Genomic DNA, 17,850 nt, shown 5'->3' with positions numbered 1-17,850 from the left:
TATCTTTCAAGCACTAATATTTGTATTTATAAATCACCTTTCCCAAGCTAAAGGACACTGTACAAAGACATATTAACATAAATCAACAATAGAATCAACAACAGTAACAATAGCAACAATAATATAGCAACATTAGTCAGAGGTGTACAGATAATACTGAGAGAACAGATGGTGTTTTAGTTGGGACCTAACAGAGAAGATATCTACAATGAATCTGTGGAAGTGAGTTCCAGAGTCTTGGTGCCATTAAACGAAACAATTCTGGTGATTTCAACCCAAGAATACGCTAAAAATAATATATATATTAAATACTTGATTGTTGTTGGAACAAGTTGGAAGAAACAAACAGCCTAAATAATCTTAAATATGCATATACAATTTTAAGACGTCCCTCCTTTTCTTAAAAAAAAAAAAAAAAAAAGCATCAAGGTTACAATGAGGCACTTACAGTGGAAGTGAATGAGGCCAGTTTTTGGAGGGTTTAAAAGGCAGAAATGCGAAGCATATAATTTTATAAAAGCACACATTAATTCTTTATGGCTCATGTATTATTTGAGCTGTAAAGTTGTTTAAATCGTCAATTTTACAGTTATTTTAGGGTTTGTTGACATAGCATTGTCATGGCAATTAAGTTGTAAAATTGGCTATATCTACACTGAAAAGGTATGTTAGTGATTTTATCACACTAAAATCATGTAAACACACATATTATTTATGTCTTGTGGCTATACTTTTCAAACAGTATGTATTTTAACTTTATGGACTGGCTCCATGATTCACCTCCATTGTTAGTGCCTCACTGTAACTGAGATTTGTTCTTTTTTTTTTTTTTTAAAAATAGGAAATTTATATTTTCATGCCTTGTCAAAGTGTTCTGAATTTATGACATTATTGCTCATATTTAAAAACAATAGCTTCTCTATGTATATTATAATTACAGTGTGCTTAAAGACATTCAGTTACATTAAATTGTCTATAAGAATAACCTCTGAAAATAGATAATGAATGTGTATCTAAAAACATTTACCTTGTGAAGTGAGAATGAAAAAGCTATTCATTGTCCATGTTTACCATCCTTCTCTTTGCTTATGGAGTGCTCACATTTCATATGCATGGGGCTTTGACCAGAGATTCAATCTTTTGCAGGCAGTACAGTTAAATATATTCTTTATTTTATGTTCCCTAATACCAATGCATTGACATTGACAAAATAAAACTGCCTCATTGCAGGGTGTTTTCCTGCACTTATTGACAGATTAAATATAAACAGATTATAATGTAGTTTTTGTGCATAAATGCAGTATACATTTCTAAATATATTTGTCTGAGATTAATATGTAACATAAAACATAATTACACTTCAATCAGTAATTGGTCAGTTGATGGTTGATGTGGATTAAAACATGCATACACGTTATATTATTAGTCCAGCAAGGCTACATTGTTTAATAAGCAAATACCACAATAAAAAGATGATGATAAAAATAAACAAATGCAAAATTCACTCTTATTTACAACTAAATAGATACAATTTGGTTAGAGGGAGAAACAAAATCTACAATGTTTACCATGATATTAAATACAACAAGGACCTTCTCAATTTGGAACCTGTACCATCACAATGTACCATTATTACAAGCAAACACATGGACAACATTGGGACTAATGCTAATTCAATTCAAAGCAATGCATGTCCCTTACTCTTTTCACTGAGGCATTTTTTAAATGTTAATAAACCCATCTTAAACTTTCATTAACAATGAATATAGAAAGTATGTATTCCACAGACTCGATGATTACAATATTGTGTAAAACCATACTTCAACAATGACATAATTTAACAGATCTAAATAGTCTTTTAAATATTAAGTGTCTCTTGGCATGAAATTGTCACATGTGGTGTCTGGACAAGCTATGCTTTTTTTTATTATACTGCTACATATGTGTAAAAGCAGCGAATGCATACCTGATAATAGCGTACATTTATTAAGCTGCCAGGCAAAGCTCTGTGTGGCAGTACCATCATGACATTTTCCCCTGTACATTTCAGTCTTTTGAAATGTCGTGTACCAATTAAAATCCAAAAATATCTGAAATATACAATGTATTTGATACATTCCATCAATAAAGCTCCATTAATAAAACATTTTGCGAAATGTAATTTCACACATGCATATCGATGTAACTTAAATCAATTACATTACTAATGGACAATGTTTGAAAATGAAAGGAGTTAGATTCACATCAGCAATAACTCCAGTCCACCTTTCATTAAAGGAAAAATTGACTCAAAATAAGAAAATTCTGTCATCATTTATTTACTCACCCTCATTTCTTTTCAAACCTGTAGTCTGTATCACAAAAGTAGACATTTTTATGAATCTTTACGCAGCTCATTTCCATACAAGGACAGTTCCAAAAAAACCACATGTCAAACTCCAAAAGAATCAAAAAGACACCATAAAATCACCTTATAAGTGGTCCATAGAACTTGTGCATTAATTAAAATACTTCTTAAGTCATATAACATTTTTTTTAAGGAACAGATTAGAAGCTAAATTGTTATTCACTGATAATCTTCTCCTTCAACGAAGCTGGAAAAGTTCACCCAAAAATGTTCTCATCATTTATTCACCCTCATGCCATCCCAGATGTGTATGACTTTCTTTCTTCTGCTGAACACAAACAAAGATTTTTAGAAGAATATTTCAGCTCTGTAGGTCCATACAACACAAGTTATTGGTGGCCAGAACTTCGAAGGTCCAAAAAGCATATAAAAACATCATAAAATAATCCATAAGACACAGTGGTAAAAGCCATGTCTTCAGAACAAATGTGATAGGTGTCTGTGAATTACTAAAATCACTAGCTTCTGAAGACATCTATATGTGCTTTTTGGGGATTTAAAGTTCTGGCCTCAATTCACTTGCATTGTATGGACCTACAGAGCTGAAATATTAAGAAGAAAAAAATACACATCTGGGATGGCATGAGGGTGAGTAAATGATGAGAATATTCAATGTCATGTACAGTGTTAGAAAATCATGCCAGATTTGATGTCATTTAGGACTATTTTTATGGAGTGTGTGTGTGTGTGGTTTTCCCCCTCTCTTTGGAGCTTGCCAGACATGGTCACCATTTAAGTATATGAAAAAAAGATGTGAAGATCCTCAAAAATATTCTACTGAAAAACATATCAGCACACAGAATTAGAATGATATGACAAGGTGAGTAAATATTAACCAAAGTTAGTTACACTCACAAATGAGTGTGATAGACCAACTTTGCGTACCTTAAAGGTCACTTCCTCAAACCCATATGATTTGACAAAATTATTATAATACATCTTGCTAACATGATTAAGAATCATGGCTACAATTAAATGTTCCTCTTTAATCTTTTGATATGTATTATGTAAATGTTTCCAGCTTCTTACTTGAACTCTTGTGAAACTAAATGCTCCAGCAACTCTGAATGATTGAAATAAGTGTAATGCTGTTGACTGTACCTGCATATTACATATGCCATTACTCAGGGGAATCTCAGTTCAGAGTAGCTCTTTGCTCGACTAGTATCACGTGAAAATGGGGAGGCAAAGTGGGGCTCACAGCAGGTGCAGCGTGCAAGAACAAGGAAACTACTAGTACACTTTATGAATAAAATATTTCACATAAGAGCAAAGCTGATATAAAAGGGGAAACAAATATTCACATCAATAGCAAAGCAAACCTTCTACTGAGCTACCCAGTGTTTCATTACCTGTGCTGGGTCACAGGTCTTACACTGAAAAGATGTCACTGACTGTGGCCAGCGCAATATCATTCACTATTGGGTATGGGTCACGACGGTTGGACTAGATGTTTGTGGGAGGTTGATTCGTTCATCTGGATTTTTTGTACCTTTTCATACAATGCCACGAGCATTGAGCTTTAAAGATGACGCGAAAACATAGAAATAGTCCAAATTTGAAAAATATGTCATGAGACACCTGCGATCTGTTCCATGTGATTGCATTTCATCTAACTTTTTTCAGTGAAAGAATGCATCTTATATAAGACCTAATTATGCAGGGCTTCCTTTTGACAGATTATACGACTAGCATTTCAGTCAACCCAATGAACAGTCGGTTTTAGGGTGCTGAAATGCTGTCCTCAGAAACATTCAATCAGGTAGGATTAAGCGCATTACTCTAGTGATATCACCCCAAAGTCCACCTCTAAACCTCAAACAAGTGAGTTCCCAGTGCTCAAAGTTTCTGGTTTGAGTGTGTGGTCAGAGACGGGTCATCTCCCTGTTTAGACCAAGTTCCGCCATGCTCTCATAGTCGGGTTCCAAAATCCCACTTCCATGATGAGCCCCTTCAGCTGTTTGGGGGATTTTGATGGTCTCATACCCAGGTTCTGCATTCTGAGATCCAGGAGCCAATGGATATTCATCCCTAACCGTGGCATAAATGTCACTGGAGGTCGACTCCGTCACCATTCGTTTGATCTCTCCAATGCTGCTGTAGTCATGCTCTGTTTCCTTAACAACAGGCTTATGTACGATGGAGTACATGTCTGATAACTGCAAATGGCAATGTTACAGTAATTTAGATCCATTTATCTTTAGTCCAAAGATTTATTATTAAGTTATTAAGTTTTTTTTGGCATAAAGTGTGATATTAATGTGAAGAAAATATTAGTAGGGCTGTTTAAAAAATGTACTGAATTAATTACATGAAGCACTGATTAATGAATCAATCTAAATTAATTGCATTTCAATATTGCCTTAGAAAAGCCCACAAAAATGATAATAAACCTTATAGTCAAAAATATTATTAGCTGCATTCTTGACAAACACAATATAGGTATTGTTTTAAAGCTCCGAAGCTGTACTTTACAATGCACGCAGACATTATGACCAAAACTGAACAAGTGCTTTGCAATTTGCAGACAAATCAGAAGTGGTCCATTTTTATCATTTATTTGAAAAAAAAAAGTGTACTTTACATATTATTGTAATCAGCAAAAACATCAAACTGATCAAATTGCCATGTGTAATGTATTGTTGGAAAGCTCTCAAAAGGTAGAATACAACCAGGTTTGACTCACAGATAAAAATATAGCAAGTAATAGCTAAGTAAATGTCTTCGATAATTATGTTGGTGTTGCTTATATGCCGTGTTTTCACTTATAACTTCACGAATGTGCCATCATTCAAGGTAATCAGATGCATAGATCAATAGATAATCTACACGATTTTACATAAGCCTACCAGGAGATGGCGCCAAGTAAATAACAGACTCAATAATGCAGACACATTGAGTGAAAAGGCACTCATTCTGTGAAATATCATTACTAAAATCATGCCTCCATGCTATGCCTACCTTTAGTCATTGTTGTGTTTGCATGTGTAATTAGTAATTAATAATTCGTTAATTAGTAGTTATGCATCTGTCCATTCATGTTTTGCACTGAGGAGCCGAGAATAAAGTTCAGCCGTTACAGTGTTCGGTACATCATTGTGGCCGGGGGGAAACGTCTCCTTACCTCCATCAGGGAACAGAGGTTACAACAATAACCTAGACATTCCCCGTCTGTCACTCACTTGACGTTGTGTCGAATGAAGTGACACTAGGTGTCCCTATTCAATCACACTATGTGCTGAACCGTGTACGTGAACTGCTGAACTGCTGAAATGTCATAAGCTTTTTAGGTTCCCAGCATCCCAAAGGGGGGGAACGAGCAATGTGCCAAGCATAGGAGCAGGCCACGCAACCGTGCCTTTTCTCTCCCTACGTTTCTTGTATAGAGTTAAAGCAGCTGGGGCCATTTAATGCTATAACACACATCGGGGAAGGTGTTCTTTTCCAACTCCTATTCTTTCAGGGGGAAAAGACCCCGCAGAGATCCTGCCCAGGCTGGGGGGAGGGTTAATGTGGCGAATACGTCACATGGGTTTTCAGGCCACATGTGGAAGTGGCGCGGTGGTAGATCCTACCTAGCGAGGAAGGAGTTGCTTCAAACACCTGGTAGAGGGAGCTCTGGCTTGGTTGATCGGCATGGTTGAATGGCATGGTAAAATGTCCTGGCTTGGTTGATCGGCTTGGTTGATCGTGACAGCAGGTGGTAAACCAATTAGATCTTCCGCATCCTGTCCAGGTGCCAGAGGTGGAGGTTCCAGAAGTCTGAGTGCGGATGCCAGAGGGTTCCCCGTCCCTGAGAAAGAAGGTCCTTCCTCAGGAGAAATCGGCAGGGAGGGGCTGTCGCGAGGAGTGTGAGATTTGAGAACAATGTCTGCGTGGGCCAATAGGGGGCCACTAAAGTGACTTGTTCCTCATCCTCCCTGACCTTGCACAGCACCCATGAAAGTAGGCTCACTGGGGGAAATGCGTACGTGTGCAGCCCCCGGGGCCAGCTGTGTGCCAGCGCGTCTGTCCCAAGGGGAGCCTCCGCTAGGGAGTACCAGAGCGGGCAGCGGGAGGTCTCTTGGGAAGCAAACAGGTCTACCTGTGCTTTGCCGAACCGCTCCTAAATCAGCTAGACTGCCTGGGGGTGGAGCCTACACTCTCCACTGAGCGTGCCCTGTCGCGACAGCGCGTCCATTGCCGTGTTGAGGTTGCCCGGGATATGAGTGGTGCGCAGCGACCTTAGTTGCTGCATACTCCAAAGGTGGAGTTCCCTCCTTTTATACCCGTATGTCTGGGGGAGGGACATGCAAATTCTGTCTGCCCATTTCTCATTGGCCTTTGCTACAGTTCAGAGGTAACCAAGGCCTTCAAGAAAGACCCCTAGTGTCTTTTAATTTGACACAACGTCGAGTAAGCGACAGACGGGGAACCAGTTTTTTGGCGCCACCTTTTTTACACCCAGAGATATATAATGTAAAATAAGAATAATAAGAAGCTCAGTTGTTTTTGTGACTTTTCAGCAGTTTCTTAGGCTGAGAGTCTCAGAACGTATCATAATCTATATCAATAAATCATTTGAAAAGTTTTATTTACAATATTACCAAGCACTTGACCCTCCTTGTTGTTGATTTTAGTTTTTGGTCAAGTTATAAGTCTTTAATTTTGGGTATGCCACTTAAACAGGAAATCTTTAGAAACACTTTCAGAGCTAAAAGGATTAAAAAGAAGATAGTTCAAATTCTGTGACAGGTCAGTTGAAGTAATATTCTGGGTTCAATACAAGTTAAGCTAATTCAACAGAATTTGTGGCATTATATTGATTACCAGTAATGAAAATTGATTACCTTTTCTTTAAAAAAGCAAAAATGGGGGTTCCAGTGAGGCACTTATAATGGAAGTGAATGGAGCCAATTTTTGGAAATTTTTGTTTAAAGGCAGCTTATAAAGGTTAAGCTTATAATTTTGTAATAGCACTTGCATTAATTCTTCTGTTAATAGTTGTGTATTATTTTTGTACATAATATATATTGTACAGTCAGGTCCATAAATATTGGGACATCGACACAATTCTAATCTTTTTGGCTCTATACACCACCACAATGGATTTGAAATGAAACGAACAAGATGTGCTTTAACTGCAGACTTTCAGCTTTAATTTGAGGGTATTTACATCTAAATCAGGTGAACAGTGTAGGAATTACAACAGGATTAATGGTGGAGTAGTGGTGGTGGTGTAGTGGTCTAAGCACATAACTGGTAATCTGGTTATCAGAAGGACATTGGTTCGAGCCCCACAGCCACCACCATTGTGTCCTTGAGCAAGGCACTTAACTCCAGGTTGCTCCGGGGGGATTGTCCCTGTAATAAGGGCTCTGTAAGTCGCTTTGGATAAAAGCGTCTGCCAAATGCATAAATGTAAATGTAAATGTAATTACTGCCTCAATGTGGCGTGGCATGGATGCTATCAGCCTGTGGCACTGCTGAGGTGTTATGGAAGACCAAGATGCTTCAATTGTTTGATCTCATGTCTCTCATCTTTCTCTTGACAATGCCCCATAGATTCTCTATGGGGTTCAGGTCAGGCGAGTTTGCTGGCCAATCAAGCACAGTATGGTTTTGGTACTTTTGGCAGTGTGGGCAGGTGCCAAGTCCTGCTGGAAAATGAAGTCAGCATCTCCATAAAGCTTGTCTGCTGAAGGAAGCATGAAGTGCTCTAAAATGTCCCGGTAGATGGCTGCGTTGACTCTGGACTTAATAAAGCACAGTGGACCAACACCAGCCGATGACATGGCTCCCCAAACCAACACAGACTGTGGAAACTTCACACTGGACTTCAAGCATCTTGGATTGTGTGCCTCTCCATTCTTCCTCCAGACTCTGGGACCTTGGTTTCCAAATGAGATGCAAAATTTGCTCTCATCAGAAAAGAGGACTTTGGACCACTGAGCAACAGACCAGTTCTTTTTTCTTTAGCCCAGGTAAGACGTTTGACATTTGAAGCCCATGTCCAGGACCCGTCTGTGTGTGGTGGCTCTTGATGCAGTAACTCCAGCCTCAGTCCACTCCTTGTGAAGCTCCCCACACATTTGAATGGCCTTTTCCTGACAATCCTCTCCAGGCTACGGTCATCCCTGCTGCTTGTGCACCTTTTTCTTCCACACTTTTCCCTTCCACTTAACTTTCTATTAATGTGCTTTGATACAGCACTTTGAGAACATCCAACTTCTTTTGCAATTACCTTTTGAGGCTTTCCCTCCTTGTGGAGGGTGTCAATGATGGTTTTCTGCACAACTGTCAGGTCAGCAGTCTTCCCCATGATTGTGAATTCAACTGAACCAGACTGAGAGACCATTTAAAGGCTCAGGAACCCTTTGCAGGTGTTTAGCTGATTAGAGTGTGACACTTTGAGCCTACAATACTGAACCTTTTCACAATATTCTAATTTTCTGAGATTCTGAATTTGGGGTTTTCATAAGCTGTAAGCCATAATCATCAAAATTATATCAAATAAAGGCTTGAAATATCTTACTTTGCTTGTAATGAGTCTATATAATATATTAGTTTCACCTTTTAAGTTGAATTACTGAAATTAATGAACTTTTGCACGATATTCTAATTTTTCGAGTTTCACCTGTATGTACTGTATGTGGTAATCAATATTATGCCACAAATACTGTTGATTGATCTTAACTTGTAATAAACCCGGAATATTCCTTTAAGCACTGAACTGACATTACAAAAAGTGTTTTTTGAAGTCAATATAATTTGTTTTATTTCCATATAATTGAATATAAGCCTATAACTAACTCCACTGTGTCTCAGGGGGTGTGTACACAGGATGTGTTCTCGCATTCCGTTTGCGCTATTTTTTTAAATGGTTGGTCTATGACATATGCATTAACTGGATGTCTTTTTTTATTGTATTAAAATAATATATTACATTTACAGCCCAACTAATTAGTAATTGGTCAAATAAAAACAAAAAGCAAAAAAAAACATTTTAAGTTGGTCATTTCAAGGGGCTCTGAGATGATGGCATCGTACAAGGTCTTACCTCGCTGTCCGGCAATGCATGGTCCTGAAGCTCTGGAGTCGACAATGGGGAGTGTAACTGTAAGACAATGATTGAAACAAGATCATTAGTTAAAATCACTCTTTACTTAATCAATTTAAAGATACAGCAGCAGAGGAAATGGCTCACATCAGCTGACACATGCTAGTGTCAAGGACTGATTGATGCAAAACAGAGCAGCTCATTCATTACTTAAGAGTTAATGACTGAAATCAAATGTACAGTTCCTCTCTTGGCAAGAGTAGTTGTATATTTACAAAGAGAATCAATAACAGAGTCATTAATTAACAAATTAAATCCTAAAGCGGATCAATAACGGACACCTTGGCTGTTGAAAAAGAATATCAATCGCTGTGCCAGTCACTTCACTGACAGAGAGATTACCAATAAGTGTGAAATTTGCTATAACCCCTTTGAGATTAATTATAAGCGGTTTTAGTGCAAAATGTTCAAGCCTCTTTTTCCCCATGAACTTAAAAGTTTGTGTTGCTTTGATATTATTGCAAAAAATGTGCAAGGAGGGGCTCGCCAGATGTGCTTTGATACTGGTTTAATTAGCTAAGCAATTATTTTAATAGCCTTTGAGCACATTCGTGTAGCTCCACAAAGACACCCCTGACCTCATCGCAACTAACAAATGTTTCAATATAGCTTATCTGCTAATTCACTCTTGCCGTTGTCTCTGTCCGCCCCTCTATATTAATTAAAGGGTCTCCTCTATTGACTTTATCATATAAGAAATTAGCAATCATTGGACGCCCTTAAAACCCTGTACTGGTCTTTATCAGACAGTGGTTTGAGATAGGGTATTTTGAATTGAGCTTTTATATCTATTTGTCCATTCACTTTAGTTTAATTTAGTTTTGACAATATGAGGTTTTGTTTTGGTTTAGATTTTTGTGTTTACTAGTTTCAGTCAACATGATCACATGGAAATTGACATGTTGCTTTCGATAGTTTATGTATTTTCTCTACAATTGCATGTTTACTTCAACGGATAGGTTCAGGGTTGGGTTAGTGGGTAGGGTTAATAAAATGTGCATTCCTGTTGACTGTATTACATTTACAGCTGAAATTAAATAAAATTTTTGGGTGTCCCTCTGTGGACAGCCTCGGCCACAGGGGGCAGTGATACAAATTGGAAAGCACAGACCGATTTCAGTAGCAGAACTTTCGACCTTTTAGTATTTTCTTATTTCTTTTTTGAGAGCTGCCAAACTTAAGAGGTTAAATGAGATACAGGTACCTAGATATGTTTAATACCCTTTAATGTATTTAACACAGTCAACACATTTACTTAATTTGACATTAAACCTGTTTTATTCTGTTCTGTGTGATTTCTAAAGACTTATAGAAATTCAATACTACAGTAATTCATGTTAGATTAAAAAATGCTTTAACCCTTTAAGATCGGTTGGCCCACCGGCGCTGATAAAAACATTATTGTCAAAATATTATTGACTACAGTCTTGATCAACACAAAATATGTATCGTTTTAAAGCTTAGAAGCTGTACTTTACAATGCATGTAGGCATTATAACCAAAATTTAACAAGTGATTTGAAATTTGCAGACAAATTAGAAGTGTCCTGCTTTGATAATTTATAAAAGAAAATATGCACTGCACATATTATTGTGATCGCTAAAAACATCAAACTGATCAAAAAGCAATGTGTCATATGTCGTTGGAAAGCTCTCAAAGAGTAGAATATACAACCAGCCTATTTGTTTTACTCACAGACAAAAATATAGCAAGTGATAGCTAAGTATATGACTTCAACACATGTTAAATGTAAACAGGTTTTACAAAACATTTTATACAACATTATAACCCCCAACCCTATGCTTATATGTCGCGTTTTTGCTTTTATCTACATGTAAAATAATCAGAACATAAAATATCACATACCAATACAGGTTATGTTTAAAATAAACACATAATGTCATCGAATACATAGATCATTAGATAATCCACACAATATAATGTGCTATCTGGCTAAAAACTAGTTAGTTTACCTTGATCATATGACTTCATCGGAAATGATGTAGTATGTTGTCTAACGTAACGGAATGCTAAACCAATCGTAATAGGATTCAGATTGCAACCAGAGCTGAAAGTCATTCAAATATGGGCAGAGAGGATTGTTCACTCTAATTGCATATGGCCACCAGGAGATGGTGCCAAGTACAGTCAATAGTGGCTCAAATGACACAAAATGGAACTGAATGAGATCTTGTTACTCAAGCCTGAATGCTTTGGAGAGAGAGCATTTTAGTCATTGTTGTATTTGCATTAGTTCTTATGTACAATTATTATGTTTAATTTATTTTGGAGAGCCTTTTGGAAACTTGGAGATGTTTTTGAACACTAGGATAAACTATTTTTATAATGCTATTACTTTTGATTGCTTTGTTATATCAACACAAAACTTTACTCAGTTACAAGTGATATAATTCGGAAGAAAACAAGAGCTACCTTATTTACACCCTGAAATATATAATGTAAAATCAGAAAAATAAGAAAAAAATATTTTAGCAGTTTGAGGGTCACAGAATTTAAATATAATCTATATCATAATTTGTTTTTTAAGTTTTATTTAAAATGATATCAAACACTTGAACCTCCTTTTTTTTTGCCGAGTTATAAGCCTTTAATTTTGGATATGCCACTGAAACAGGACATCTTTAAAAACACCCTCAGAGCTTAAAGAGTTAAATGTTAAATGTAATAAAATATTGTACATCAAAAAGTGATACTGTAAATAATAAGTGGTCAATTTATTTGACTCAGCTGTGGCGCCATGACAATTCGTTTCAGTTTAGTTTGAGTTTTTAAATTGTTAGCTTATTGTTAGCAAAAATAGATAAATGTTTACATTTAGTCTTTGTTTTGGTTTTTGATTACAATAATAACACTGATTAAAGATAGCCAGAGAGGGAGACAGAAATGACAGAGAGGACAGTGTGTGTGACAGGTTGCTGACAGAAGGAAGCGGACATGAGACAGTTGCCTGTAGTGTTGCATTCAATCGTGTCAATTAGTATTTGTTTTCACAAATATCAGCGTGCACCCATGCATCCTCAAACAAGGCTTCAGCGCTAACAATAAAAGTCTTTCCCTTTAGCAAGAGACTTTTGAGTGTTGATGTGCTGATATCACAGTTTATCTAAGACAGCTGCCCTCAATCGCACTAGCGGTGACATGGACACTAATACATAATGACACTGCTCAGCCAAATAAATGGCACTGCTCAGCCAAATAAAGCTCAAATAACCAAATAGACAATGAAAAATGTAATGATCTGCACAGTAAACTAATTATGCATTGCGTCTGATGTCTGTATGACAGTCTCACATGTGCATGCATGTTTATACAGCTTGTGTGTGTCACCGTGGGTGTCCTGGCTTCACTTGACAGTGTGTCTTGCTCAAACACAGACTGATGTACCTGTAAACACAAACTATTTTATAATTCATCATGAAGGTGAGCTGTCAGATAGTGGGCAGCTGAAACACACTGATGTCTGTGCGTATATATTACAGATGAACACGTGTGGCCGATACAATAAATCACTGCTGCCCCATTACACTTGTACATCAAAAACACCACACCACCAAAAACACCACATGAAACAACGCAACATACACAAGACAAGCTGTGTGTGTGCAGAAGACAGCAGCTATTGCATTGCAAACACTGAATTTTATAAATTTGATCATCTCATACTAACTAGGCATTAGATTTTTAGTTTCATTTTATTACTTCCATCTAGCATTGTTTATCCTGCTATCAGAACAGATTTGCAGCCCATTTATGGTTCCCGTCCAACCAGTTGAGAGTTATAAAATGCAGTTGTCAATCATTTATAACTGAACTGTGTATAAACAGACATGTATTTGGCACTTAGCCTGATTTAACTGATTTTGAGTATAAGGGAGCAGAAAGACAGAGCGCAAAAAACAAACTAAAAAATGCTAAATGATAACAACAGAAGTACAGAGAGCGAATGGTGTATGAGAGAGAGAGACTGACAGAGTGAGAGTGCAAGAGGGAGTGATGAACAAAGGAGGAGCAGGGCTACCTCGACAATGGCGACACAGTAATGTTGCGGGTGCAGCAGCAGCCTGTTTGCTCTCTACAGATGGCTTCATTAGTATGCTACAGGCACATATATATATACGGAGCACACATTTTAAAAGATTGTAATAAAACAGAAAACATTCTGTTTGTTATTGATCTCCTGTATTCTCTTAGTTTGGATTGCAGGAACAGTAGCGAAGTCCCTTCAGTCTGCTTATAAGATGATTTCTGTTTATTTTCTGCTATATGTGCTATAGGTCGCATCACTTCTGAAGAACATAGAACATGATTACTGAATTATATCAACTGATGATGTGTGCTGTAATCCTTTTTTTTAAACCCTTAGCCGCTTCAACTCCAAAAGGGGATCGGGACCAAAAGGGGGCACTATGTCTCAAAAAAGGTTTACACTTAAAAAGTCTCCGAATTCATACTGTAAGTCAGGCATATCGTTTGAAAGTTTAGAATCTGAATTTTTCATCGATAACCATCACTTTTGTATTTATATTCCAGAAAACAAGGAAATAAGGACTTAAAGCATTTGCATAGCAAATCTGCACCACCTAGAGGTCATGTGGAAGAAATATTAATATGAATATAAAAAGTTTTCAAATAGCACTTAATCAAATCATATATCAAATGAAAGCTCTCATTCTCAGGAATATGACTGTATAGTTTGTTTTGCCCTATGGTTAATTTTGTTGCCCTAATAGCACAGTTTGAAAGATTTTCTAAAAAATCACTAAGTGAACTTTGATATTAGTAAGTACAAATACATCAAATACAAATGTCTCTTTATGCACCCTTCACTGGTGTTGTAAGCCCCAAATAGCTAAAACGTTTATATCTACTTTTACCTTAGGCAGTTTTCTAAAAACAATTGCCATTTTTATTTGTCTGTGAGCTGGCTTATGTTAATAATCCAATGTTATAACATAGATGTCCAGAACAAAATATGCGGACCAACAGGAAAAGTATGCAAAACAAATCATCAGAAATATATGTGAACGACTATTTTATATATCATCGCAAAGGGAAGCATCTCAGCTTTCTAATGACATCTATTCCACTCAGAGGCCCAGATGTGCGATGAAACAATGGGGGGTTGAACATGAACAGAAAATTAGACTGAATGTCTATGGACAAGCACATCTTTGAGGGGTAAAATGAATTAGAGCACCACCTACACCACTTTTGTGAAGGAAGGTGATAGAGAAATAAATATTTTTTCTAGTTCTTGCTGCCATCTAGTGGAATAAATAAGATTTTTTGGAGGGAGATGGAGTGAGCATAATGAAATGCTTAAAAATTTTATATTTAAAAATAAAGTTAAATTTATCATAAGATTGTAAACATATACAGTATTATTGATGAATAATTGGAGTCTTTTTTTATTTGGGAGATTTGTGAAAAAAATAAATTTTTTTGGGGCAATTATTCCAGAGTATGTGGAAATGGTGAACTTTTAAATTAGAGTTTGAATAATTGCAGGAGGCAGCATGGTATTACAATGGCACATGTCCAAATCACCATGGTAATAATTTGTATCATGTAAACAAGGATCATGTTCAAAATAACATGAAAATACAATGGTTCTTTTTGGTACTTTTTTGATAGTGTTTTCTCAACATGGAGATATTATAAGCAGGAGGTGAAAGACCACTCCAATGAAAAGGAGAAATAGTATAGGCTGTAGGAATGGTCGCACCATTCAGTTATAAGCAATTACAAAGGGCAGCATAAAAGTAATCCATTCAACTCCAGTGGTTAAACATTGTGGTGAGCAGGGTGGGGCCGAGCGGCGTCTGGGCAGAGCGAGGCCGTGAAGATAAGTGGTGAATGAGTTCCACTTGTGTGCCACACCGGTCTCGCATTCCAGTGAGGGGCAGCGGGAGTATTTAAGGAGAGGAGACAGAGGCAGACAGGGAAAGAGAGACGCATGAAAGTGAGTAAATGATGAGAGAATTTTAATTTTTGGGTGAACTATCCCTTTAAAGGGACTTTGCTCAACAGGACAAATTACTTGAAGTTTAGTCATGAAACTACATGGTGAAAGCTACGTTCTTTGAACTTGTTATCTGTTAGCCAATCAACTCTCTCTTTGACTAGCATTTAAATTGCTCAGTTTTTCCGTTTTCACTGCAAAACGCTGCAAGAGTTTTTTCTGAAACCCTCCTCCCTAGCTGCACCTGTCTAGATCTATTACATGGTCCTCTATGCTTGATGCAGCATGTCTTCTATGTAATTATGCAGGAGCAGCATGTCCACATATTAACATTATATGTCTGTGTATGTTCTAGCAGTAGCAAGTCTTTGTACAAGCTCTGCAGCAGCAGCAGCGTAGCAGATCTATTCCACCAAGAACAAATCTTATCACTATGTCATACCCACATTAACATGCTAAATCATTCCAAGAAATGTCATGACTGAAGTATGGTAGGTATATCTATAGTATACCTACTATAAATGGAGGCATCTAGTGAAAAAACTGTTTGGTAGCCCCCACCTGACCATTTGGAAGATCATTAATCTGTTGGTTGTCATTCTCATCAAGCACTTTATCTGGTATGGGAGGTGGTTTTTCATCCTCTGGCTCCACAATGGCATCCACAATGGCAGCTGAGCGCCTGGCCTCCATGTCGGTGCTATATCTGCTTTTTTTGCTGAGGTTGATAGAGGCGTACTCCACACCATTGGGCAGGACAGTGCGATCTGATGTAGCAGGACTGGGGTGACCATTAAGAAGGGGTGCAGGCGGTTCCTCAGGGCTCATCGTACCATTGGGGAGACCACTGTCCTTCAGCTCTTTCACCGTCTCGTACAGTGAGTCCTCAACACTGACGTCCCGGGAGGCGCTGTTCTTCACCACCTCATACGTGCCATCCCCTAAGGCAGCCTGACCATCAACCACGGTGGCTTTGAGGACATCGGTGGGTGGAATGCTGGGTAACTCACGGTCCTGGTGGCACTTTGAGGATCTGATTTCTGATTGGCTGGACAGCATGTCCTCTGAAGGCTGGGGACTGGTGTCCATTGTGTCTGTGAGTACTGTGGACAGCGTGAAAGGAGACAATGTGCATTATTCATTAGTCGTGCATATGCACATATTTGTGCTAAAAACCTATATGAGGCATTGTTTAGACCAGACGTGTTTGAACGCGAAAAAACATAGAGACCTGGCACAATGGTCAAAGATGTCCGTCTGGCACATTTTTACATAGAAAAACAATGGAAAGTGTGCAGATGGCAGCAAAAACATGCTCAGTGTGAACAACCCTTAAGAATGCATTTGCGGGGGCCTGGGTAGCTCAGCAAGTAAAGATGCTGACTACCACCCCTGGAGTCACGAGTTTGAATCAAGGACCTGCTGAGTGACTCCAGCCAGGTCTCCTAAGCAACCAAATTGGCCTGGTTACTAGGGAGGGTAGAGTCACATGGGGTAACCTCCTCATGGTTGCTATAATGTGGTTCTCGCTCTCGGTGGGGCGCGTGGTGAGTTGTGCATGGATGCCGCAGAGAATAGTGTGAAGCCTCCACACGCGCTATGTCTCCGCGGTAACGCGCTCAACAAGCCATGAGATAAGATGCGCAGAGTGACGGTCTCAGCTGTGGTGGCAACTGAGATTCGTTCATCCGCCACCGGGATTGAGGTGAGTCACTATGCTACTACGAGGGCTTAGAGTGCATTGGGAATTGAGCATTCCAAATTGGGGAGAAAAGGGGAGAGAAAAAAAAGAATGCATTTGCAGAGAGTGACCAATGGCGGTACAAAAGAAGTGCGAAAAGTCCTTATGTGGAGATTGTTTGGGAGTGTTTATGCAAATGTATTACTAACTACGGGCATGCACTCCATCATTTAGAATAATCCAGATTCAACAACACCAGAACGAGGGTGGAAAAAAAATGTGTGTACACACCTGCTATAAATCTGGTGGAAATTTTGTGTGAGAACCATTTCTGTGTACGTACATGAGTGCACAACTTGTACGCAATAATTAGCGAATGAGACCACATTTGAACAAATTTCATAGTAAGTTACAATTCAAAATATATATTTTGGAGGTCTGTTACCTGTACCACTTGTAAGAGGCCCATTATGGGAGCTGCTGATGGCCAGGTCAGTACCATGACTCTCTGCTGACTGGCTACATGTTTCCTTTTCTGACACCTACAAAGAAACATGTTATAATTTTATCCACATTGTCACCTAAATGCTATTGAGTGATGCAATCACATTTCATCTGGCATGCTGTAAGGAGACCAGAGACAAAGACACTCAAGCTCTTTGTTTGTCTCTATATGTTGG

The 17,850-nt window shown here is 38.1% G+C and overlaps 1 protein-coding gene across 4 annotated transcripts in view; it reads right to left on the bottom strand.

Annotated features, from left to right (window-relative positions):
• Positions 1 to 15: 15 nt before the first annotated feature.
• LOC127620386 (phosphoprotein associated with glycosphingolipid-enriched microdomains 1-like) overlaps positions 16 to 17,850 on the bottom strand; it is an 80,952-nt gene continuing 63,117 nt past the window's right edge. For all 4 annotated transcript variants that reach the window (XM_052093608.1, XM_052093610.1, XM_052093609.1 and 1 more), the window contains 4 exons: positions 17,616 to 17,712; positions 16,051 to 16,592; positions 9,447 to 9,503; positions 16 to 4,566 (listed from right to left, as the gene is read on the bottom strand). In XM_052093608.1, the coding sequence (XP_051949568.1) occupies positions 4,273 to 4,566; positions 9,447 to 9,503; positions 16,051 to 16,592; positions 17,616 to 17,712 (990 nt within the window). In that variant the 3' untranslated portion in view covers positions 16 to 4,272. The remainder of the gene's footprint in view (positions 4,567 to 9,446; positions 9,504 to 16,050; positions 16,593 to 17,615; positions 17,713 to 17,850) is intronic.

This window comes from Xyrauchen texanus, chromosome 26 (genome assembly GCF_025860055.1).
Source record: "Xyrauchen texanus isolate HMW12.3.18 chromosome 26, RBS_HiC_50CHRs, whole genome shotgun sequence".
Lineage (NCBI taxonomy): Eukaryota > Metazoa > Chordata > Actinopteri > Cypriniformes > Catostomidae > Xyrauchen > Xyrauchen texanus.
The sequence above is the reverse complement of the archived record's forward strand: the minus strand, read 5'-3'. Positions and strand labels throughout refer to the sequence as shown.